The 27,207-nt window shown below is 38.3% G+C and overlaps 1 protein-coding gene across 2 annotated transcripts; it reads left to right on the top strand.

Annotated features, from left to right (window-relative positions):
• The first annotated feature begins 1,526 nt into the window (after positions 1-1,526).
• On the top strand, positions 1,527-27,207 carry cdc42ep1b (CDC42 effector protein (Rho GTPase binding) 1b). 2 transcript variants are annotated; one of them, XM_057861096.1, is made up of 4 exons: positions 1,527-1,646; positions 14,126-14,321; positions 16,472-17,002; positions 26,164-27,207. In XM_057861096.1, the coding sequence occupies exons 3-4, from the start codon at positions 16,555-16,557 to the stop codon at positions 26,748-26,750; spliced, it is 1,035 nt and encodes a 344-aa protein (XP_057717079.1). In that variant the 5' UTR covers positions 1,527-1,646; positions 14,126-14,321; positions 16,472-16,554; the 3' UTR covers positions 26,751-27,207. The 2 variants fall into 2 exon arrangements, with proteins under 2 accessions (XP_057717079.1, XP_057717078.1); XM_057861095.1 differs by lacking the exon at positions 1,527-1,646 and having other exon boundaries at positions 13,984-14,321.

Genomic DNA, 27,207 nt, shown 5'->3' with positions numbered 1-27,207 from the left:
GCCCCTTACCGTCCAGGAATTTTTAATGTGTAAATTATGCAATTTGGTCAAAAATTGTAGGACTAGATACTCTTAGAAAAATAAAAATGTTTTTCCCCCCACTAAAAACACGTGTTTATGGGCAAACAGAAAATTTTGGGGGGGGTCATTCAAAATATTCCTTGCACTGAGCGAAAATTCCGGTCATTTTGATAATCGAACGGATTGGGCTATGCGGCACGCTAAAGAAACGCCATTCGAAAAAAAATTTACTATCTACCATCTACAGAGCACGAAAGATTGTGCGGATGGTGGATAAAGAACCTCGACAAACATCCAAACAAGTTCAAGCTGTCCTGCAGTCCGAGGGTACAAAAGTGTCGACCCGTACTATTCGTCGGCGTCTGAATTAAAAGGTACACTATGGTAGGAAACAGAGGAAGACCCCACTTCCAACCCAGAGACATATAAAAGCCAGGCTGGAGTTTGCCAAAACTCACCTGAGAAAGCCAAAAACGTTTTGGAAGAAAGTTCTCTGGTCAGATGAGACAAAAGTAGAGATTTTTGGGAAAATGCATCAACATAGAGTTTACAGAAAAAAAAAAAAACGAGGCCTTCAAAGAAAAGAACACGATCTCCACATTCAAACATGGCGGAGGTTCCCTGATGTTTTGGGGTTGCTTTGCTGCCTCTGGCACTGGACTGCTTGACCGTGTGCATGGCATTATGAACTACCACCATTAAGACTACCAACAAATTTTGCAACATAATGTAGGGCCCAGTGTGAGAAATAGGTCTCCCTCAGAGGTCATGGGTCATCCAGCAGGACAATGACCCAAAACACACTTCAAAACGCAATAGAAAATGGTTTGAGAGAAAGCACTGGTGACTTCTAAAGTAGCCAGCAATGAGCCCAGACCTGAATCCTATAGAACACCTGGGGAGAGATCTGAAAATGGCAGTTTGGAGAAGGCACCCCTCAAATCTCAGAGACCTGGAGTAGTTGGCCAAAGAAGAATGGTCTAAAATTCCAGCAGAGCATTGTAAGAAACTCATTGATGGATACCGGAAGCGGTTGTTTGCAGTTATTTTGTCTAAAGGTTGTGCTACCAAGTATTAGGCTGTGGGTGCCAATACTTTTGTCCGGCCGATTTTGCGAGTTTTGTGTAAAATGATAATGATTTAATTTGGTTTTCATTCTCTTTTGTGTTTTTTCATAGCAAGCAAAATAAATGAAGATATTACTACCAAAGCATTTGTATTTGCAATCCTTTTCTGGGAGAAATTGAGCATTATCTGACAGAATTGCAGGGGTGCCAATACTTTTGGCCAGCACTGTAACTAACAGCTAAAAATAACCAGTATTTGGTTTTGTGAATACTGTTTAAAACCTGCACATTGCAAATATTGTATTGCGAAACAGCACGGGGAAAAAAACGCATGAGATATTGTTCACTATAACTTTGATCCCACCCCTAACGTCTGACTCCTCCCACTTTTTCTCTCCATCTCTCTCTTTCCACTTGCCACCAGCATAGCCAGTGTGCAATTGCTCAGCACTGATGCAAACTTCATGTCCATATGGGGATATAGAAAACAGAAGAGGAGCACTAGGACAAAAGCAGAAAGTGCACACTTTGTGAAGGATTTTAAGCATATATTTCAAGGTAAGCTTATGCAGCATATCATAAAGCAACATATGCAAAATGTTTCAGCATCATTTACAAATAACTAAAGATGGCAATGAAATGTTGGGTAATGATAATAATAATTTTTTAAAAAATGTTTTCATTCAAAGTTATGTCTTTGCGTCTGTTTTTGGCATTTTGGCATTCAAGTGCTAAAAAGACAAGGTCAATAGTAGTCGTCTGTGTAGAAGATCCGCAGCTTAGAACTTGGGTTAGTTAAAATGAGTCAAAGAACTGCGCACATAATGCAGGGAATTACAAAAATACTTATGTTGCAGATTGATATTTCCAAATTAAATTAAAATGTGTTAATTACAACACTGAAGAATGGTTAAGTGCATGAACATCAATTACACAGACATTTCAAACACCGGTTAGTTGACAGCCACATTCCTATACACAACCACTTTGAGGTTTCATGAAGTGCACCTCGCTGTTTATGTTTGCTTAGCGGACGTTTGCAGAAGGATTTCCTTTTATGCCCTTAGTTCTGCCACTATTATTCAAATGCTATACGTGTTTGCAGTTCACCGTGACTTGTGACTCAGCCTTGTTTCACTCCTCAGTTCTACTGATAAAGGTTCGGTGATATAAAAAGAAACCTCTCCAATGACTGAGCGATGGCAAAGATTAAACAGACCATACAGATTTATTGGTGTACCTCTGGTCGCCTGCTCTTATGCATTTAGTTGCCTTTTTTTTTTCTTTAAAATCTCTTATTATTAATCAAGTTGACATATTGTCATTAACACATGTCAAGTTTTGTTTTCATGAAATTTGTCATCATCATAGTTTGGGATTTTTACCTCCACCAGGAGGTGAAAAAGCCAGAGGTTATACATTCAGATTCGTATGCCTGTCTGTTTGTTTGTGTTCATATACAGTGGGGCAAATAAGTATTTAGTCAACCACTTATTGTGCAAGTTCTCCCACTTGAAAATATTTGAGAGGCCTGTAATTGTCATCGAGGGTAAAAATGTGGGGGGAAAAAACAGAAAATCACATTGTTTGATTTTTAAAGAATTTATTTGCAAATCATGGTGGAAAACAAGTATTTGGTCAATACCAAAAGCTCATCTCAGTACTTTGTTATATACCCTTTGTTGGCAATAACGGAGGCCAGACGTTTTCTGTAACTCTTCAGAAGCTTTTCACACACTGTTGCTGGTATTTTGGCCCATTCCTCCATGCAGATCTCCTCTAGAGCAGTGATGTTTTGGGGCTGTCGTTGGCCAACACGGACTTTCAACTCCCTCCACAGATTTTCTATGGCGTTGAGATCTGGCTAGGCCCCTCCAGGACCTTGAAGTGCTTCTTACGAAGCCACTCCTTTCTTGCCCTGGCTGTGTGTTTGGGATCATTGTCATGCTGAAAGACCCAGCCACGTCTCATCTTCAATGCCCTTGCTGATTGAAGGAGATTTTCACTCAAAATCTCTCGATACATGGCCCCATTCATTCTTTCCTTTACATAGATCAGTCATCCTGGTCCCTTTGCAGAAAATCAGCCCCAAAGCATGATGTTTCCACCCCCATGCTTCACAGTGGGTACTGTGTTCTTCGGATGCAATTCAGTATTCTTTTTCCTCCAAACACGAGAACCTGTGTTTCCACCAAAAAGTTCTGTTTTGGTTTAATCTGTCCATACCACATTCTCCCAGTCCTCTTCTGGATCATCCAAATGCTCTCTAGCGAACCGCAGACGGTCCTGGACGTGTACTTTCTTCAGCAGGGCGACACGTCTGGCAGTGCAGGATTTGAGTCCCTGGCGGTGCCTTGTGTTACTGATAGTAGCCTTTGTTACTGTGGTCCCAGCTCTCTGTAGGTCATTCACTAGGTCCCCCCGTGTGGTTCTGGGATTTTTGCTCATTTTGACGCCATGAGATCTTGCATGGAGCCCCAGATCGAGGGAGATTATCAGTGGCTTTGTATGTCTTCCATTTTCTAAAAATTGCTCCCACAGTTGATTTCTTTAAACCAAGCGTTTTACCGATTGCAGATTCAGTCTTCCCAGCCTGGTGCAGGTCTACAATTTTGTCTCTGGTGTCCTTCGACAGCTCTTTGGTCTTGGCCATAGTGGAGTTTGGAGTGTGACTGACTGAGTTGTGGACAGGTGTCTTTTATACCGATAATGAGTTAAAACTGGTGCCATTAGTACAGGTAATGAGTGGAGCCTCGTTAGACCTCGTTAGAAGAAGGTAGACCTTTTTGACAGCCAGAAATCTTGCTTGTTTGTAGATGACCAAATACTTATTTTCCACTCAAATTTGGAAATAAATTCTTTAAAAATCAATCAATGTGATTTTCTGTTTTTTTTTTTTCTCCACATTCTGTCTCTCATGGTTGAGGTTTACCCATGTTTACAATTACAGGCCTCTCTAATCTTTTCAAGTCGGAGAACTTGCACAATTGGTGGTTGACTAAATACTTATTTGCCCCACTGTATAAAGGGATTATTCAAACTTGCACGATGTATTTGTATGGAAGAGGTGATTCAATTTTGGGGTATTAAGGCCAAAGGTAAAAGGTCACAGAGGTCAAAAAAGGAATTGGTCCTTGAATTTGACTGTTCAGGGAGCTCCTCTAGTTCATCATGGTTTTATCTTTTTTTTTTTTTTTTTTTTTTTTTTTTTACTTTCATTTGTCAAGATTACAAATTCAAATTATTTTTTTTAGATCAGTTAGCCAAAATTTAAATTATTTTATTTGAATGCTTTGTTTTAGCTTGGTTATTTCATTCCAGCCACCCTAAGGTGGAGCTTATGTATTGTGTTCTGTATGTCTTTCTGGTTGTCTGAATGTTAATATTCAAGATAAGTCAAGAATAAATTATGGTAACTCATCAATCTGTTTGTAATATGTATTGGAGGATGTTGTTGAATTTTGGAGTCATTATGTCAAAGGTCACAGAGGCATTTTGGGATAACTTGATAACTGCGTTGTTCAGAATTTCTTGAAGCCATTTATTGTGCGTAGGTGGGAATGAGTGAGTCCACTTAAGAAGAATAAGCCTCCTAGCAAGAAGGGTTGTGAAACGAATGACTTTCCTTGATGGTTTAGACAAAGCGGGTGAGGGAGATGTTCCAAAAGTTGCAATTAGCGGGTCGGGATTCAGTTTGGTGCGGAGCAGTTTTTCTAAAATGTCAAAAACAGTTTGCCACTTTGCCAAAAAACATTTAATTTGGGACATGACCAAAACATATGTACCGTAATTTTCGGACTATAAGCCGCTACTTCTTTCCTTCATTTTAAATCATGCGGCTTATAGTCCAGTGCGGCTTTTTTGTTGATTTATTTGGGTTAACAGGTAACACTTCATTTGACAGCGGCGTTATAAGACTGTCATAAGACCGTCATAATTATGGCATGACACTATCATGGGCATTACTGAATGCATATGTCATTAGGTATCATCTGGCAAATTATGTCACTGACTCCATTTATGTCCAGCTTGGATCTTTTACTGCACATCCATTCAAAAGTGAGATAATTTGACAGACAACACTAGATGACGTCTGTTATAAGCATTCATTAATGCACATGACTGTGTCAAGTCATAATTATGATTGTCTAATGACAGCCTTATGACACCACTGTCAAATAAAGTGTTACCAAATACCATAACTAGCAATAAATGAAATAACCGCAACAGTAACTGAAGAAATAATTACTATAGAACATGACTTTTAATTGATATTTACATTTGTAGCGCTGCAATGCATGCTACGAGGCATTTTTGACAGCAGGTGGCAGCAGAGGTTGACTGTCTCCCCCAAGCGAACAGTGATGGCCAAATGATGCTTCTTGAAGCAATAAACCTTTGAAGCCAATTAGTTCAAAGCTTCATGGTGGCTCATTTGGTCTTATGACAGTCATATGATGCCGCCGTCAAATAGTGTTACTGCCGGTTAATATCTTTTAGTGTAAATATCCCATAATACAGTGAGGACAGCTGTAGCTTATAGTCCAGTGCGGCTTATCTATGAACAAATGCAGTTTTCGTGCCAAATTTGGTGGGTGGTAGCTTATAGTCAGGTGCGCCTTATAATGCGAAAATGATAATATATGATTGCCTGGTGAACGTTTGAGTCTGTTACACGCATCTGATCTTCTGGCACAGTCGATATTAACAAGCTGCTCCAATTGTCTCATTATGTTTTAGCTTTGTCAGGGTCCGCAAACGCGTAAACAAAGTTGGACCTCAAAATAGACAATAAACAACCCAGGGATGCGTTCAAGAGTTTATTAAATACAAAACAAAAACACGCGATCGAGGAAAAAAGGGGAAATAACACAACTGATCCACGACAGAAGGTCGACGGGGATCGATGCAGTAAACACGAGGGTAAACCGAGGTGGTAGGCAGAAGCCAATAAACAACTAAAAATACACTCAAATACCTGCATAGGGTAGAGGAATACAAAACGAAAGTGGCAGACGATCCAAACCCAAGGCAGGAGCGAAATTATGAAATAAAAAGACTCGAAAGTTCAGGGTGTCGAATGGCGACCAGTAAGGTAATATCTCGGCACCCTTCTCTTGGATCGCCTTTATATATATATACAGTGCCTTGCAAAAGTATTCGGCCCCCTTGAATCTTGCAACCTTTCGCCACATTTCAGGCTTCAAACATAAAGATATGAAATTTAATTTTTTTGTCAAGAATCAACAACAAGTGGGACACAATCGTGAAGTGGAACAACATTTATTGGATAATTTAAACTTTTTTAACTAATAAAAAACTGAAAAGTGGGGCGTGCAATATTATTCGGCCCCTTTACTTTCAGTGCAGCAAACTCACTCCAGAAGTTCAGTGAGGATCTCTGAATGATCCAATGTTGTCCTAAATGACCGATGATGTTTAAATAGAATCCACCTGTGTGTAATCAAGTCTCCGTATAAATGCACCTGCTCTGTGATAGTCTCAGGGTTCTGTTTATAGTGCAGAGAGCATTATGAAAACCAAGGAACACACCAGGCAGGTCCAAGATACTGTTGTGGAGAAGTTTAAAGCCGGATTTGGATACAAAAAGATTTCCCAAGCTTTAAACATCTCAAGGAGCACTGTGCAAGCCATCATATTGAAATGGAAGGAGCATCAGACCACTGCAAATCTACCAAGACCCGGCCGTCCTTCCAAACTTTCTTCTCAAACAAGGAGAAAACTGATCAGAGATGCAGCCAAGAGGCCCATGATCACTCTGGATGAATTGCAGAGATCTACAGCTGAGGTGGGAGAGTCTGTCCATAGGACAACAATCAGTCGTACACTGCACAAATCTGGCCTTTATGGAAGAGTGGCAAGAAGAAAACCATTTCTCAAAGATATCCATAAAAAGTCTCGTTTAAAGTTTGCCACAAGCCACCTGGGAGACACACCAAACATGTGGAAGAAGGTGGTCTGGTCAGATGAAACCAAAATTGAACTTTGTGGCCACAATGCAAAACGATATGTTTGGCGTAAAAGCAACAGAGCTCATTACCCTGAACACACCATCCCCACTGTCAAACATGGTGGTGGCAGCATCATGGTTTGGGCCTGCTTTTCTTCAGCAGGGACAGGGAAGATGGTTAAAATTGACGGGAAGATGGATGCAGCCAAATACAGGAACATTCTGGAAGAAAACCTGTTGGTATCTGCACAAGACCTGAGACTGGGACAGAGATTTATCTTCCAACAGGACAATGATCCAAAACATAAAGCCAAATCTACAATGGAATGGTTCAAAAATAAACGTATCCAGGTGTTAGAATGGCCAAGTCAAAGTCCAGACCTGAATCCAATCGAGAATCTGTGGAAAGAGCTGAAGACTGCTGTTCACAAACACTCTCCATCCAACCTCACTGAGCTCGAGCTGTTTTGCAAGGAAGAATGGGCAAGAATGTCAGTCTCTTGATGTGCAAAACTGATAGAAACATACCCCTAGCGACTTGCAGCTGTAATTGGAGCAAAAGGTGGCGCTACAAAGTATTAACGCAAGGGGGCTGAATAATATTCCACGCCCCACTTTTCAGTTTTTTATTTGTTAAAAAAGTTTAAATTATCCAATAAATTTTGTTCCACTTCACGATTGTGTCCCACTTGTTGTTGATTCTTGACAAAAAATTAAATTTCATATCTTTACGTTTGAAGCCTGAAATGTGGCGAAAGGTTGCAAGATTCAAGGGGGCCGAATACTTTTGCAAGGCACTGTATATCTTTATACAATTGTTGATGAGCAGGAATTACACCGGGAATACACCAGGCACATCTACGGCGCGACAACATGGCCGAGGCTTCAGCACAATTTCTACGTGGCGCTTCAACTTTAGAAAATCCATCAATAAAGCTTTTGAAAACTGTTCATAAGAAAAAAAAATGATTCATTGAGGCATTTCATTTGTAAAATACATGTTAAAATCTTTGTCATTAGGATACTTTTCTCTTCAGCACAGGACTTCTTTATTCTTCTGTCTTTCAGAAAGAAAGCTGACCAATACGCGGGGTCTGAAAGGCAAATGGTTATTGTATTATTATCTTTAAATACCCGCTACACTCGCACGATCTTGCAATCCTCGCGTCAACCGATCGAGACGCTCCACAGACGCTCTGCTCGTAAAACACATCCTATAGAAATTGGGAGCGAGCGTCAGTGGTGCGTTGATGCGCCGGCCTCCCTGATGCGCCGTAGACATCCCTGGTGTGTTACCTGGGTTAGCTGCAGTTGCGATGATAGGAACACTCCCACTCTGTAACAACAGAAAATCTGACCAGCAGCAGAACGTGACAAGCTTCTTCCATGGATGTTCAATAGGATTTAGATCTGGCCCATAAAAGGCCACTGCAGCATAGTGGAATGTTTTGTTCTAGCCATTCTTGGTAGTTTGGAAAGGAGAGAACACTTTACCCAGCATGCAATATCAATCGCGTCTGCCCAAATGGCCAGGAAATGTTTTGCCACGTTGATCCTTGTAAAGTCAGTGCTTGCTATATTTTAATCCATGCATAATGATCAGGGTGTTTTGACCTCAACCACATTTAGCTGGTTCTGCACTATAATAGGACCAGAGGCCCTTTTGTCCACTGGAAGGACATAGCACAAGTGTATTTACTCAAGCTAAACTTTTGCTCTAAGTTCACATCTTTGCAGCACAAAGGTACAACCATTCGAGCAGTAAATATGGCGGAAAACACTCAGGTGACCGCTCTGAGACCTCCAATTTGGCCAAATTTCAAAACTGTCCTATATGCATGTGTGCATCATTGGAAAGCTTAAAATCTCCATTTCTGGGGGAAGTAGGTAAAGTCAGGTGAGTGAAAAATAGACATTTTTGAGACCTTTGACATTTTCTTTAAGTTTCTCATTTAAAAAAAGGTTTTTGACACCCATCCTGGCACATAATAAATATTGATTTTAATTAATTTAATTTGATTAATTTAATTCTTGATTTTAATCTATGCAAAGAAAAAACATTTCCAGAGGAATTTTAGGGGTTAAATACCAAAAGCATAATATTTGAATTTTTGCAGTGGGCTTTTAAAATATTTTTTCAATTATGATTAAAGAATGTGAATGCGAGACACTGAGAATAAAAGGCTCCACATGCATAAAGGGAACATTTAAATGTGAGTACATAACACTATTTATTGTATTTATCCTTGAAACCTAGGAACTAGGCTTTATAATTTAAGCATCTAATGTATCTAATACATCGATATCATCCCATAATAAGCAATCCAAACGGCAACAAGCGTCAAAAAGGTAATGGATAGCACGTTAGTCAGTTAGCCTGCTGTGTCCATAATTCTCACGCTAGTGTTCAACTGCAATGTACGTCTTTTTGTGGCTTTCTGGCAATTCGAGGTGCGAGGATAAGCGAGCATCATTAAAGGCACACTGATTTTGATTAGATATTATCGCGTACTTACCTTGTTTCCATCGGTGTATCACAGAGTGTCAAGACACAGCTGTGAATGGCCACAGCCAGACTTTGTAGGGATTTTATAGGTGAAACACGGTAATATAACAAGGGTTGTGACGTGGAAGTCACAGCCAAGAACGAGTAGTCAAGATTTTCTTTCTCAAATATTTACCCTTTTAAACTTTTTTTTTTCAATATTTCTTCATTTGGATTGATTATTTATCATCTAAAATATCGGGGAAAATGCGACAGGAACAAAAAACAAACACAATTAAACTAGAGTTATGAGGTAGATATCTGTGACGTATTTACAGACACAATTTTTTTCATTGTGACGTCATTTGTTTAAAAGTTTAAAATATGCGAGTGAATAATTTTTTTTTTAAGTCGTTTTTTATTAGACATTAATTAATGATTTTAAGCTAAAAATAATAGACATTTCAAATAATAAATATAATTATTTACCTTCTTTTTATGGCTGGGTTGATAAAAAAACGGTTGCTCAGATTCTGTAAACAGGGGTCTCCAGGGTAAAATCAAAAATAGTCCGGAAGCATAATGCGCCATGAAACTGCTATGGCAGCATATAGACATATTGTTCTATCAAACATAACAGTACTTTTGGCTTAAAATACAGCAGTTTATTTTAAAGAGGGGTGCAACAGCACAAACTGCTTTTTCAGCCTTGCGTGTGTTTTTCGCCATATGCATTCTGCAAAAGGGAATGACAATGGAATAAAACATTGGCTACATTTACATGCAGCTAATAACCATTTCATAATATGATTTCTTCTCTCATAATTCACTTATGACTGTTCCAATAGTTTTAGTGTATGTTTCTTTTTGGAATTTCTTGATATTTTACATGATGGCCTTGTTTGATGACATCCGGCGTGCCTCGTTTGTGCAATCAATCATGCAGATTATGCGAATCAAGATTGTTGATGGAAGTCTGTAATCATGAATTAGGAATGATTACACGTTGAGTGAGATTTTTTTGTTTTCTAATGAGGCTGATTTTCTAAATCACTGTCCCGGAAAACAATATTATATAATCATTTGACAACAGACATATGAAATAAAGCATTTGAAGGTGGAGTATCTTTTGAGAACAAAAATATAGGTCTTGTAGAATACTGACGGCGTCATCGTCTATTGCAATGAGTCATGCATAGTATTCAACATTTTTGTCCTTTAGATAAGTAAAATTGATGATTGTTGATAGACTATTCTTTACTTTTTTTTGGGACTGGATATCTACTAGTGACAAACTCATTTTTATCTACAGAAGAAGGAGGAAAAGAGGCACATGATTGGACGTCTATCATAGTCAATGGCACTGAAAGATTTAAGCATCTTCTAAGTACTGTTAAATTCAGAGCAAAGGTCTTCTCGTTATTTATTCATTATTTTATCCAGACTTTAGTGTTTGTCTCTGCTGTCTATGTTTATCTGCAACCAACCACCACATGCCACACTGCCTCTAATCCCACATGGATCAGAAGTAGCCATGCAGGCAACAGCTAGAATCCATTTAACCTTTCATTTGTATAAATGCCTACATCCTTATAGCCTGTTCTGACACATACTGTGCCCGCAATTTCTTTCCAATCAATGTAATTTCTCTTTTTGATATTTGGAGCAATTGAAAAATGAAGGATTAGTTGACGATTTAACAAGCGCCCAGTAAGAGTGGCACCTTTCTTAAGGTGTTAAATCGCAGCTTGAACTGGCAAGTGACTTCAACTCGACTGACTTCACCTCCATGTGGCATTAATCCAATACACTGACCTGGAGCGGTCACATGATTAGGGTTTACAACTTTTGTGTACGCAGATAGGAATTACACACGCACACACACACGCACACACACACACACATAAACCATAAGGGTGATCATAATAGCATTTAGACAAGGGGTCGGGAACCTTTTTGGCTGAAAGAGCCATGAACGCCACATATTTTTAAATGTAATTCCGTGAGAGCCATACAATATGTTTAAAACTAAAAATACAGGTAATGTGTGAATTCTTTTTAATAACATTGTTATGCTGCAGCCAAAGCTAGAGAAAAGAAAACTGCCGCATTTATGTGCTTATATCCTGCTGAAAGGTACAATATTCTTCGTCTTTTTTTGTTTTTGCGCCGCAACCATATGAATGGATCGCTCTCGCTCCGATGACGTCAGCACTCGCACACGTCACTTTGGTAATGTGCAGTCGCTGCTACTAAACATTCAAAACAGCAAACATGGTGCATATATTTCTCTATCAGTTGACGAGACAGCTCCTACAGACATTGCGCCGCAGCTTCCCGCAGGTGGCCGCACTAGGCAGAGCGTCATAGCAGCTTTCCCTGCAGTAAATTCAAACACGCGTTGCGTACTAACGCCGGATTTAGGGGGTAAACAGGAAGAGAGAGATTTGGTCGAGGATTCAAGGTAATTATTATATAAAATAGCACCATGCATGCACTTTGAAACATTGTGAAAAAATATTAAATGAATGGAAAAAATTGGCGTAACTATAGCTTGGAATATTTACGTAAAATGAACGATAACTGCCTGTTTTTTTGCCAGACTGTTTTACGTTCATATCTATAGAAATTCCGGGATGTACAAATTTATTTACAAGAAATTGCAACTTAAAAAGCTCTTTGTTTTGTGATGGCAACCTAGTTGGATTTTGTATCCATACACAATAGCTTACCATTACATTCAAATAATCAGGTAATTTTCGGCCAACTGCCCCCATTTTTTGGCAAAAAACTAGTAATTTTGACATTTCTGCATCCTGACCAAAAAAAAAAAAATGGGCCATTACGTGTTTGATTGTATGTAACATTTAAATCTAAAAACGACGAGGGCCAGATAGCCGGCAAGACGTGCTGAGGCAATAGTGACATCGCAATTCAACCTAAATAAGTTTTGATTGTATATAGAAAAAAAAATGCAAAATTTGCATGAGTAAAATTAAGGTGATTCTGCATGATTTCCTCAAGTATTACGTTTCTGATGTGAAAATTGAGCGATTTATTAGCTGTTGAAAACTTAATTCAAAATTGCACTGAATAAAATTAAGTCACTCTTTCGGGCAAAAACTTATATGATATGTTAAATATTGCTATTGATCCTGAAAATATAGGTGATTATCTCTGCATTTGGTGATTTTTGTGCATCTAGCGTAAAATCTGACAATTTTATAGCCATTTTAAGTATTGTTATACTTATATAAAAAATTATTAATTGGGATTTTATTAGGAAACGACTTTGAATTTTTTTATGCCGCTGCTCCTGGAGACTCATATATGCCTAAGGGAGGTGCCTGTTTTGGTTTCAGGTCGCTAGCTGCTTTGGTTTTGAAAATATTTGAATATAAAGTTTTTGAAAATAGGCTCTCTACGGAGAGGCCCCACGCCCCGTTTCCTGGCAACTGATAGTGAAGTCTATGAATGGTGGAATGTCAGCTTTAATTGACTGTTTTTATAATATTTTATATTAAAAATTGTTATTGTTATTGTTATTGTTTTTGTGCCTTTTGGAGTAAAAGGAAAAAAATGCGTGGATGCAATTGCTTTGAGTGGGTGGGTATGTTGTCTTTCCAGCTGAGGAGGTTGTTGTCAAGGAAGTGCACCATTTGCTGTCACCTTGTAAAACTGCACTGCCCCCTAGGACCTGGCATGAATACTACATCGTTTTCACGAGGAGCTGCGACATCGTTCGAATGGAGACGGAACCAATAAGGAAACATGTAAATGCAAACATGAAATGTGTCGTATTCTTGGAGCGTCACCGTGTAAATGGCCCTATTCTAATTTGCCTCATGCCCTAAAACTGATGAACTCACAAGCTTCTCTGGCGTTCTGACATCCTGACTGACAAGCCGCAAATTACATCCATCATAAAAAAGTTTGGAAGTATTTAATGTAAAATTCCTCCCAAAATGTCAGTTTCTAACTGTGTGTCATTTTCTATGTTTAATCATTATTTTTTCATAGTTCTAAGAAATTCCTGATTTGCATATTTACATTCTTTGAGCAACCATGTTTCATATGGAAGTCATTTTTACAAAAAGTTACTATTGCTTTAAGAGCATTTTAACCGTCACTCTCTTGTACACATTTCTCATCACGAGGGCAGGAAAGTACAAAAAGTTACTTGACACATGTTGCATCCTTGGACATTTGGATGGGAGAAAACATTCCCATCATTGATTTTAGCCATATGCTTGACATATGTGTTTGTTTCCTATTAGTTTGTAATTCCCACTTGTTTTTGTTTGTGCTTTGTTGGTTGAATGAAAACAGAGGAGCCCCTTTACCTGGAAACCATCAGAGAATTAAGTGGATTGAAGACGGTAGAGAGCACAAGTGAGGGAGTCACAGTTGGGGGGTGGTAGACAGAAGGGATTAAGAGCTAATCTGACACACGGACGATCCCAAAGAAGCCTTATCTTTCTGCCAAGGAGTCTCAGACTGAACAGTTAGACGATTGTTTCTTTTCTCATATGTTTTTTCCACAGTTGACTCACCCCCGCCAACTTTTTTCTTCTTCTGTAGTCTGACGTTCTTTGCTTGAGGAGTTCCAGGAAAGAACCGACAAAGCCATTCGGTGACAGGATGGTACCGCACATGGATAAACCTCTTCAATAGCAGATGATGCATGAGGCTGGATCCACCCTGCTGGATGTTAAATGACTCACACAAGATTCTCTCGGGAAGTGAAGATCTTTTGAACACAAAGGACCCACTGCCAGTAAGCAACATGACCTCGGGTGACAGTGTCGCACTTTTAAAATGACTTTTTTTCTAAATCAAATTGTAGAACACTGGAAATGGGGCAGGAGTCGGATTAACAGATCAATGTGGGTTCTGTTAAATATAGATGGAGTAGGGAATAAATCAGCACAGGTCCTTTACTCATTCTTTCGTAAAGCCATGTTGAGATCATTACTGCAAAGATGGTGGGTAGAGTAGCTTTTTTCCCTGCCTTTTTTTTTTTTTTTTTTTTTTTTTAATGTGCACGACAGTAAGGACCTTAACCTTATTGGGTTTCGATGGGTTGAGGAAAGGGAATTTGTGGTTGAATTGCTTGTTTTATTCCATTAAGCATTAGATTTCGCAAATGCAAACTGTTTCTTATCTTCTAAGTGGAGTTCTTTTAGCCGGAGCTCTTACGCAAGTATAGCTATTCTTTTTCAAAGTCTGTGCATCCATTTTTTTAAATTGCTGACTCTGGTAATGTGTGAGCTAGAGCCTATTATTAAATATAATTTTTAGTTTCAGTTTCAGTTTATTCACACATCGTATCATGATACACACAAGAACATGGTCATATATACAAGCAGTTCATCTGACAAGATGCATGAAAGGGACACTCCGAATAAGTTATTTAAAGCTTAAATTTAGCTGTTTATTAAAACAAGGACCAGTGTGGTACAGCACAATACAGGCTGAAGGCTGTGCACGCATGCCCTCTACTGGCTAATTTATAACTACAGGTTACGCAGGCGCCAATAAATCTGCAATTAATTAATCAGCCCTGATACAAAAATTAAGTCAATAGATACTGGCCTATGCTATACAGCTACCTAGTTTCAAGACAATATGTTTAAGAAAAACAGTGGCGTAGGACTTCAAAGTTAGTGTCCACAAGAAGAACAACTTCTACTTGAGTGGCAACTTGACAGGCCTTCAACCTGTAAATAAAAAAATAATAATAATAAAAAATACTCGTAGCAATTACATTGTTGATCATTGCAACAAAGTTTAAATTATACTGTCTTGTCGATAAAAAAAATATATGTAAATGTAAAAATTCTGGTAGATAATGAAAATTAGGGCTGTCAAATGATTAAAACTTTTAATCGAGTTAATCGCAGCTTAAAAATGAATTAATCGTAATTAATCGCAATTCAAACCATCAATAAAATATGCCATATTTTTCTGTAAATTATTGTTGGAATGGAAAGATAAGACACAAGACGGATATATACATTCAACATACTGTACATAAGTACTGTATTTGTTTATTAAGACAATAAATCAACAAGATGGCATTAACATGAGTAACATTCTGTAAAAGCGATCCATGGATAGAAAGACTTGTAGTTCTTAAAAGATAAATGTGAGTACAAGTTATAGAAATTTTATATGAAAACCCCTCTTAATGTTTTCGTTTTAAAAACTGTAAAATTTTCAATCAAAAAATAAACTAGTAGCTCGCCATTGTTGATGTCAATAATTACACAATGCTCATGGTGCTGAAACCCATAAAATCAGTCGCACCCAAGCGCCAGCAGAGGGCGACAAAACACCCCAAAAAAAAAACACAAGTAACAAGTGGACATGACACTGTGCTATCATTTTAATCTGTTTGAGCAGAGCATGTGCATTAAATGCGTCAAATATTTTAACGTGATTAATTTAAAAAATTAATTACTGCCCGTTAACGCGATAATTTTGACGGCCCTAAAAAAAAAACTCTTACAAGGTCTGTTCAACTGAAAGTTACCTATAAGCAAATGAAACTGAGCAAATATTATCTTAATAAAATAAAATATACACTTTTGGTTATGCTAATGCTGAATATGAATTTGTAAAATAATGAGCAAATGATATATCAGTCAATGATACGGTCATGTTTGATTGACACCATTCTAAAAATTTAGTGTTGTTACAATATTCTTTAATGAATTTAGTTTGAAATAAAAGCTGTTGTGTCTAAAATGAAAGCGCACATCAGATTTAATTTTTTCTAATAAAGCGGTCATTTGCCTTTTAAAAAAAAAAAAAAAAACATTTTGGGCAAAACAAAAGTGACATGATGCACAGCACCACATTTAAGTACACGTTCTTTGTATCAATTAGGTCAATATTTATTTTTCTCTCTTTTTTTCCCCACAGTGGAGCAAATCTGGAATTCAAACGTAAAGCTTTTCTAATTGAATTTGGGATTTTTCGTCAAAATTAAAAAGAAAATTACAGCCATGAGTATTGGAAAACTTCCAGGGATTAAGGGCCTAGTGTCTGGCTCCCAGGAAAGGCGTCGCTTCAAGAGCGAGCTCTCTGTGGACATGATCAGCCCGCCGATGGGCGACTTCCGACACACGATGCACGTCGGCCGTGGGGGAGATGTCTTTGGTGACACATCATTCCTGAGCAACTACGGAGGAGTCAGAGAGCCTGGGAGCCCCGACTCGGCAAACAGCTCCAAGTCGACGGGCTTCCTCACACGCACCTTCAGACACATTCGGAAGAATTCTGGGCCACGAGGAGAACCGCGGGACTGTTCCTCGCCACCGCCGGACATCTCACCCATCATCAAGAATGCCGTCTCTCTGCCTCAACTCAACATTGACACTTCCAATGGGTGCCTGCAGAGAGTGATGCTCCCAAATTCTATCAGCTCAACAGATAGCGCCATCTGCACATATGGTGAGCTCATGGTGTGGTTAAACCACTTCTAGTGAGGGAGATTCTAGCGAAGAATTTTTTTACTGACCATTTTATTTACATTTGACCTGTAAAATTTTGTTCACATCATCATATCATCAACAGGTCCTTAAAATAAGGTGACTCGGACTCGAGTCCAACAAATATGTGATTGGGACACCCATATTTATTAACAGTGGTGGAATGTAACGAAGTAAAAGTGCGTTGTTACTGTACTTAAGTACATTTTTTATGTACAGTGGGGCAAATAAGTATTTAGTCAACCACTAATTGTGCAAGTTCTCCCACTTGAAAATATTAGAAAGGCCTATAATTGTCAACATGGGTAAAGCTCAACCATGAGTGACAGAATGTGGAGAAAAAAAAGGAAAATCACATAGTTTCATATTTAAAGAATTTATTTGCAAATCATAGTTGAAAATAAGTATTTGCTCAATGCAAGTTCATCTCAATACTTTATTATGTACCCTTTTTTGGCAATAACAGAGGCCAAACATTTTCTGTAACTCTTCACAAGCTTTTCACACACTGTTGCTGGTATTTTGGCCCATTCCTCCATGCAGATCTCCTCTAGAGCAGTGATCTTTTGGGGCTGTCTTTGGGCAACACGGACTTTCAACTCCCTCCACAGATTTTCTATGGGGGTGAGATCTGGAGACTGGCTAGGCCACTCCAGGACCTTGAAATGCTTCTTACGAAGCCACTCCTTTGTTGCCCTGGCTGTGGGTTTGGGATCATTGTCATGCTGAAAGACTCAGCCACGTCTCATCTTCAATGCCCTTGATGATGGAAGGAGATTTTTACTCAAAATCTCTCGGTACATGGTCCCATTCATTCTTTCCTTTACACAGATCAGTCGTCCTGGTCCCTTTGCAGAAAAACAGCCCCAAAGCATGATTCTTCCACCCCCATGCTTCACAGTGGGTATGGTGTTCTTCGGATGCAATTCAGTATTCTTTCTCCTCCAAACACGAGAACCTGTGTTTCTACCAAATAGTTCTCGTTTGGTTTCATCTGCCATAACACATTCTCCCAGTCCTCTTCTGGATCATCCAAATGCTCTCTCGCGAACCGCAGACGGGCCTGGACGTGTACTTTCTTCAGCGGGGGACACGTCTGGCAGTGCAGGATTTGAGTCCCTGGCGGCGCATTGTGTTACTGATAGTAGCCTTTGTTACTGTGGTCGCAGCTCTCTGTAGGTCATTCACTAGGTCCCCCCGTGTGGTTCTGGGATTTTTGCTCACCGTTCTTGTTCTCATTTTGACGCAACGGGGTGAGATCTTGCATGGAGCCCCAGATCGAGGGAGATTATCAGTGGTCTTGTATGTCTTCCACTTTCATAATTGCTCCCACAGTTAATGTCTTTACACCAAGCGTTTTACCTATTGCACATTCAGTCTTCCCAGCCTGGTGCAGGTCTACAATTTTGTCTCTGGTGTCCTTCGACGGCTTTTTGGTCTTGGCCATAGTGGAGTTTGGAGTGTGACTGACTGAGGTTGTGGAGAGGTGTCTTTTATAACGATAATGAGTTAAAACAGGTGCCACTAATACATTTACGGTAACGAGTGGAGCCTCGTTAGACCTCATTAGAAGAAGTTAGACCTCTTTGACAGCCAGAAATCTTGCTTGTTTGTAGGTGACCAAATACTTATTTTCCAATCTAATTTGGAAACAAATTCTTTAAAAATCAAGCACATTCTGTCTCTCATGGTTGAGGTTTACCCATGTTGACAATTACAGGCCTCTCTAATCTTTTCAAGTAGGAGAACTTGCACAATTGGTGGTTGACTAAATACTTATTTGCCCCATTGTATCTGTACTCGAGTACAAATATGAAGTGGTGCTTTTAACTTTTATTTCACTGCATTTTACAATATGTATCCGTACTTTTCATTCCACTACTTTTCAAATTGTTGCCTGCATTACACTTTTCTTTTGTTTGTTTTATCTCTCATTGTGAATTGATATTCGTTTTCATGCATCGGCGCAATCGATAAGCCCCGCGCAATTATACCGTAATCGAGCTTAGAGGCAGCAACATGAGTACAAGCAAGATTATGGAAGATGAACAAGATATTGACCAATAAAATCCAACAGGGAGAGCAGCGCACTTTCAGATGTGTGCTGCACATTCTTTTACAGTAGGTGGGAGTATTTACCTGATAGTTGCCTGCAATCCGCCATTAAAGTAAATTTTTGAGTTTTTAAGCTTGTTAAGCTTCTGTTTACAGTGCAGTCAATTTTATTCCTTTTTTTTTCATTCTGCAGTTTTAAATGAAATTGAGCAGTCAATTAATTTTCTGGTCCTTTTTTGAATAGATCTCGCATCTCTGTATACATATATACATACCATTTTATCATCGGGAGAAAATATTTACTTTTTAATTGTAAAGTAAATTTTAGATACTTGTACTTTTACTAGAGTAAAAAAAAAAAAATTTATTTATAATATATTTATTCGTTAAAAAAAATATAATAACAATAATATTATAATTTGAATCGTTCGTCCACATATGTGAACATCAATTTTTGGGTCATGTCGGCCACACGTGTATTCTAAATGTTAATATAGTGGCCTACATGACCAAATATGTCCATATTAGGGCTGTCAAACAATTATAACTTTTAATCGAGTTAATTACAGCTTAAAAATTAATTAATCGTAATTAATCGCAATTAATCGCAATTTAAACCATCTATAAAATCTGCCATATTTTTCTGTAAATTATTGTTGGAATGGAAAGATAAGACACAAGATGGATGTATACATTCAACATACGGTACATAAGGACTGTATTTGTTTATTATAACATTAAATCAACAAGATGGCATTAACATTATTAACATCCTGTTAAAGCGATCCATGGATAGAAAGACTTGTAGTTCTTAAAAGAAAAATGTTAGTACAAGTTATAGAAATTTTATATTAAAACCCCTCTTAATGTTTTCGTTTTAATAAAATTTATAAAATTTTCAATCAAAAAATAAACTAGTAGCCCGCCATTGTTGATGTCACTAGTTACTTACACAATGCTCATGGATGCTGAAGCCTATAAAATCAGTCGCACCCAAGCGCCAGCAGAGGGCGGCAAAACTCCATAAAACACAATTAACAAATGAGCGTTTCACTGTACCGTCATTTAAATCTGTCTGAGCGGGACATCTGCGTTAATTGCGTCAAATATTTTAACGTGATTAATTTAAAAAATTAATTAACGCCCGTTAACGCGATAATTTAGACAGCCCTAGTCCATATATGTAGATGCCAGGTCTTTTTGGGGTCAAGTTTTATTTAAATTACCAAAAATGTTGACTGAAGCGTTAAAAATGTTAAAAGTGGCATAAATAAAGTGCAAAACGTCTTAAATATTTTTTTCTCTCTCCCCATTTGTCCTGCCAGCCCCCAATTACAAGTTAATAACTGTATACAAAATGGATTGAACACCTAGTGCTGTCAGTGGCACTGAAAGATGAGCATTCACAGCCAGTCCTTCCAGTAAAATGAATTGGATGTCTATCGTCTTCACTCGGGACAGTGAATTAATTTCGGGTCACTTCCTTGATAATTTTAGGGTACTAACAGAATACTTCCTGTTGATTTTGGATAACTTCCTGCACATTTTCTGGCCATCATTTTCTTTTGATATCGTGTCATATTTTTCACATTGGAAAAGAATGCGGCCCATCGGAAATAAATAACCGTATGTTTTTGGCAATGCATGATGTATCAGTTTGGTATTCACAATTCACTCTCCTGTAAAGCAAACACGATGAAAACTGCATACAAAAAGATAGAAATGTCAGTACACACACGCACTATATTGGCCTCCTTTCAACATCATTCCCACAATCCTCCAGGCAACCCAAAAACAGGCGTCCTTTTTCTTCTGATCTCAAATCACCCTGACAACACCTGCTTAGTAAAATAAACACAAACACACAAAGTTGCTACAGAAGAACAAATATATGATTTCCAATTGCCTCATACTCGTATTGCAAATGTGCAGAAACCCCACTGGAAATCCCCTGTCCTTTCTAAGATTCAGCTCCCACTTCAGAGGAATCTGATCCAGTTTACTAATGTGGTATTTAGGTATAAGTACTCTATGGGGAACTGTTGCAGACCACTGGCTGAAATTAACAAACTATTTCAACTGCCAGACCTCTCAATTTAAATGGATTGGATGTCTGTTGTCATCACTGGCAGTAAATTAATTAAACCGAGCATTTATAGTCATTCAGCAATATTGTACTGTATGTGGGCTCGCTCTTGTGGTACATGAAATAATTAACTATTCAAGCGGCCTTAAATTTTGGGGCATTTGGGGTGCGGGCATTATCCATTAAGTACTGTTCTATTTTATTGAATAAGGTATTCTTTTCCCCCAAAATATTTACTTTCTTTTTTCCACTTTATTTTACTTTTATGTTTAAAACAATTTAATTTAAACCTTAAGTACAGTTATTTGTTGTGTTGCACCGATGCAAGTTCGTTTATTGGATTCAAGCCCTCCACTTTAAATGGAACGGATGTCTATATAGTTGCGTGCAGTAGCATCGTTAGGGATGTTTGGGGGGGGCTTCAGCTCCCCTAAAATATTAACTCCCCCTAAATAATTTGGTGTTTTATTTAAAAATAAAAATAAAAATCCAAAATAATGCTGACATATTCACTATGAAGTTGCCAGAATGTTTGTTTAAATCAAATCGTCATATAACTTGTCATGATTAAGTTAGATATGTCATAAATATGTCAGTTTCCGATTACTAAGGTACTACTAAGGTAGAGAGCCCCTTCAGTGCGTCGCTATCCTATCCATTCCACTTGTGCATATAGAGAATGCCCACATCTCTGAAAATCCAGTCCCGTTATCCCTGTGACCTAGCTAGCACTCGGTACTACCTTTTTGTGTTTTCGGCTTTTGTTTTTGTCTTTTACGTTTGTTGTTTTGCGGTCAAAAGTTACATCCTAGCTCTAAAACAAGACTGCTACTTAGCTGCTGCGAGTTAGTTAGTCTTTTGGCCTGTATGTAAGTATGTTTGTTATGAATTTTTGGATATCTGTTGGTGTTCATGTGTCTAAGGCAAATTAGCCTGACCCAGATATTACTTAATTTCAGTTAATTCAGTTGTCAGTATTTTTCAGGGTTTGAAATTACAGACATTTTTGCAACATATGTGCCCAAAATGTAATATGTGTAATTTAAAAATATTTGGGAACAAACAATTACTGCGATAGAGAGAAAAATTATCAGTCTTTGTTAGCTGTTTGTGAAGTTTTGTGTTTGTACGCTACGTTCACTTACATCCTGTGTAACTCCTGGGGGCTAAGCACCCCCTGTTCTTAAAACCTAGTGACGCCCCTGGCGGCGTCAATTGCAATGAGTTAACAAGTGCCTGACCAAGTAGTGAAAGCAATGTTAAGTTACATTCAGTTTAGTAGGCAGTAGTTTGTAACGTGTTTTTTTTTTTCCCAAAAAATCGTGGTATTGGTTCAGTATCATCATTGGCCAATACAGAAAGTGGTATCAGTGCAGTTTGAAAGGACAAAAAAAAAACTACTGTAGATGATAAATTCCCCTAAAATTAAGTCTATTCTACTATTTGTTTTCACCTTTATTTTTGCAGGGTTGTGAGATATACAGTACATCATCCATCTTCTATAAATGAGTTTAAATATATGCAGAGGTGGGTAGAGTAGCCAAAAATTTTACTCAAGAGTAGCGTTACGTCAAAATAATATTACTCAATTAAAAGTAGTCATCCAAAAAAATGAACTCAAGTACAAGTAAAAAAGTACTTGGTGAAAAGAATACTCAATGACATTGTGAGCAACTACTTGCATTTTTAAAAAAAAAAAAATAATGGTAGTTCTTTTCTCAACATAAAGTTATCTATATTAACTGCTGTTATAGTGATGTTGTACAATAATCCATTATATAACCACATTAAGCCAAAGAAATACCCCCCAAAAAAGTTATTGAATTCCGAGAGAGAGAAAATGACAGAAATGAAGCATTAGTCGTCTAAAGAGCACGAGTGCCCGCTAGTGGGGAAAATAGTTCCTAGTTTGAATGGTGATTAGTCCCTACATAGTTACTATTATGAAATTAAAAGGATCATATCTCCAGTTTTCCGAGGTCAATCGGTGCCAAATAAAAACTGGGAGAAGTTAAAATCTGCACTTTCGAGTCATGTTGAGGGCGGCGCTCTATATCAAATACTTCATTTTTTATGGTGCTTTAAAGACGCCACGAGAATGAACAGGCTGGCAGGATCATCGAACAGCAAGCTTGCGTCTGATTGGTATAATGTAGTCATGTGATTATTGTTGCGACATCTCATTGGTGAAATGGGTAGAGCTGCTCTTGGCATCACTGGCAAAAATATAAACTAAATCTAATACAGGTATGTAGAATAAAGAGGAAAAATGTAATGACTCTTGTGCAGCCCAAAGTAGCGTTTTTTTCTTCACAAATATACTCGAAGTAAAAAGTATGGATTAGTAAAATTTCTCTTAGAAGTACATTTTTCTCAAAAAGTTACTCAAATAAATGAAACAGAGCACATGTAACGCGCTACTAATGTCAGGTGGTGGGCATGGAAGACCCAAACGCAGGGAAACAAAACACAAGAACGCAAGGCAGGGTGGTTGGAAACTCAAAATGCTTTAATGAAAAATAACAACAACAAAAAAAAGTTCAGACAAAAGTCCAAAAACAGCCAAACAAACAAAACCCAGGGTACTAAAAAAAAAGTATCAAAATAAGGGCTTGGACGGAGAACTAGACGCTGGGTAGACACTTGGATATACAATGACTGAACAAGAACTGACAGCACATAGGGAACTTAAATACAGACATGGGGTAACGAGACAGGTGGTTGATACAAGAGGCAGCAGAATGGTCAAGGCACAAGGAGCAGGCCACAACAGGTGAAGTCAATGGGTAATCACATGGTCAAGAAACACTAGGGCAAAATGTTAACAAAACTCAACTCAAGGCATGAAAACTACCCACCTGTACAATATAACCCTCAATTCATGCACGTCATCATTAGGGGTGTGACAAAATATCGAAATAGTGATATATCGTGATCATTTGTATCCCAAAAGGTTATCGATATGCTCCTGTCAAGAATCAAAATATCGTTTTAAAAAGGTGTCAATTAACAACAACAACAAAAAAAGGCTGCCATTGACGGTGCTCGACGCCCAATCCATTGAGACTGGGAACGTTCGTTCATTCAAAACCAAAGCATTCACAGTCATTCGGTCTGATTTTCGTGGCATTTACAGGTCACTTGCTTTTCATTTTAGGGTATTTACATGTCATTTCCTGTTGAGTTTGAGTCACTGCCTATTCATTTGGGTGATTCCCAGGTCACTTCCTGTTCTGTAACGCAAAATAAACAGCAAGTGACTCATATAATGCCCCCAAATCAACAGGAAGTAACTGAAAATCAACAGGTAAATGACCTTAAATGGCCCAAAATTACTCATTGCCTGGCATTGGCTGCCACTGACGGCCATAGACGCAGGGGTAAAAGTGGGCCAGAACGGTCAGGAACGTAGTTCCGGTATAAGATTCAGGGCAGGAACGCAGTTCCGGTATAATATTCAGGGCCGGAATGCTGTTCCGGTACACGGTGCTTTGATTCCAAAAATATGACGGCAACTGTCAAAACGTTATATAAAAAAAAAAATGCTGAGCTGCCACACATGCATTTCATCTACAAGAAGAAAACAATTTACCAACATCAGATTTACATACACAAGTGTTGACAACAAGCATAATAAAGTGCTTGTGTAGCGTAATCCGTTTCCGCCGATATTTATTATTTCTTTTATTCCACGGACGGCATGGAGGTTTCCCTAACTGCTGCAGTTATCAGAGTCTGATGATGATGAGTCACGTCAATACGCGAATGCACGCAGCAAAGCAAAACGTCTGGACTCATTTATCTGTTCAATTGGCTGACATCCTGACACGTGATCAGCAGAGATAGTTAGCTAGCTAGTGCATGTTTTCTGGAAAAGCAACAACAACAACAACAACAAGTTTTTTGAATTGATGCGACAAAAAAAGGGCAATGCAACAGAAAATGGATCAAGTCTTTAAGAGTAAGGAAAGAGTTGAGGAGGCTTATTTATCATAATTAGTTTTATTTGCTCTTATGGGGAGGTTCAGAACATCTTAGCTGTCAATGTGCACTTTGGACTTGTGTTTGTCCATTTATATTAGGCTAATTATTCATTTCCTTATGATTGAAAAAAGTCAGTGTTTGCGCGATCTTCAAAATATATTCCATTTCACTCTGCATTATATAAGTCATTTGTATTTTACTGAATGTATGTTACTTATATCTTTATTATTGCAAAAAAAAAAAAAAAAAAAAAGAAAGCAAAAGTAAATGTTTACATTAACTTCAATTTTAATATACATTCTATGTTCTTAAGTAGTTAAAATTCAGATTTGGTATTTAGTATGTGAGGAAATGAGGGAAAATAAAAATTAGGAGATGGAGGTTGGGGTTATTGCTGTTTTTTTTTATTTTGCAAATCATTTAAAAAATACAATTTTGAATGAAAATCAGTTTTTGTATGTTTTATAGAAATAACTGTGCCAAAACAGTTTTCTTTGCATTTCAGTAGTTTCAGCAGGTTTGCCCCCCCCCCCCCCCGCAAAAAAAGAAAATAAATAAAAATAAACTAACTAAATTTCTGGCTCTGTGGCGACCTTCACTTCGGGGAGTTCCTGCAAGAAATTGTAGCCACTTTTACCCCTGCATACTGCTACTGCTACTAGTGATAAACTCATTCCAATTCACAGCAGAAGCTTGTTTTTCTGTTTATTCGTTTTTTGTAGAATATCCTAAAATGATTTCCTGACCAATGTATCGAAAATCGTTGTATCGCTATACCGTCAGATCGTTATCGTGAGCTTTGTATCGCGTATCGTATTGTGAGGTACGAAGACGTTCCCAATCCTAGTCATCATAGTTCCTCATAAAATACAATAATAAATCTTTCAAGAGGACTGACCTAAAGTTATAGTTTTGAATTGTGTTGTACTTACAAGAAAGAATATATTTTCCCTAAATGTACTTTTAAACCTAAAAGTGGTTTTGCCATGTGCGTGCAGGTATCCAGTCCGGATTCGCCACTCTGCCGCGCTTTTCTCGCCTTGACAGACCATTTCTCGACGGAGAACTCAGAGTGTCTCAACGAAAGACCGTGACCCGTTCAGACTCCTTCACCTCCTTCACTCTGGACCTCGGCCCCTCTCTGATGAGCGAGATTCTGGGCTTGTTTGACAACCCCGGCTCCCTCCGGGTGGCCAGCCAGGTCACCGCAGCTGAGGAGGAAGAGAAAAACAATGCTGATGATGAGGAGGATGACAGATCTCAAACAGAGACATTTGTGAGCCCCGCCGCGAGTTCGACAAACTCCTCCGTGCGCAGCGTGTCATCGAGAAGGAACGTGAACAGTAAGGAGCATTCTTGTAGCAGCAGCTGGACAGAGGAGGACAGGAGGTCAGTTGCTGCGTCCTCCAAATCTCCTCCGAGGTCTCCTCCCAAACAGGAACCTGCCATGGAGTCGGAGCGCTTCCAGAGGGCAGCTGATGTGCTGTCTCGACATTACGGAGGGGGGCCTGTCTCAAAGTTGAGCCCTCCTGTTTCCAAAACACCGTACACGTTCTCAGAAGAGGAGGAAGAAATCAAAGTGTAAATGAGGACACTGAATTCTGCAATCATCTTGCAGTCGCCATTTTATACAACTTATTTAAACTATTGTAATAGTTCCATAATTACAGCATGTTTTTGCAAATACCTTGTTGGAGATTCAGCACTCGTATGGAATTTATACACTTCACTCCACAAACTTAAGAGATAGTCAATGCAAGAAAATTGTGCAAAATTTAAAATGTGAATACGTAATTTGAAGTCATTACTTTTGTAAAAAAAATATTAGTATGCATATGTTTTAGTTATGTTTACCATGACAACAAGAAAAAACAAAAATAATCATGGTGGTTGTTGGTTTAATAAACTTTATTCCCACTGACTAATGTGTTGATCCTGGCTGGGTGTGTTGACTTTTCTTTTGTTATTAAATCATTCAGAATTATTTTTAGCTAACAAAACTGCAGTATGGTAACTATTTGACTACAACTTTGAGTATATTT

This window comes from Corythoichthys intestinalis, chromosome 16 (assembly GCF_030265065.1).
Source record: "Corythoichthys intestinalis isolate RoL2023-P3 chromosome 16, ASM3026506v1, whole genome shotgun sequence".
Lineage (NCBI taxonomy): Eukaryota > Metazoa > Chordata > Actinopteri > Syngnathiformes > Syngnathidae > Corythoichthys > Corythoichthys intestinalis.
Note: the sequence above shows the minus strand (reverse complement) of the source record. Positions and strands in the feature narration are given on the sequence as shown.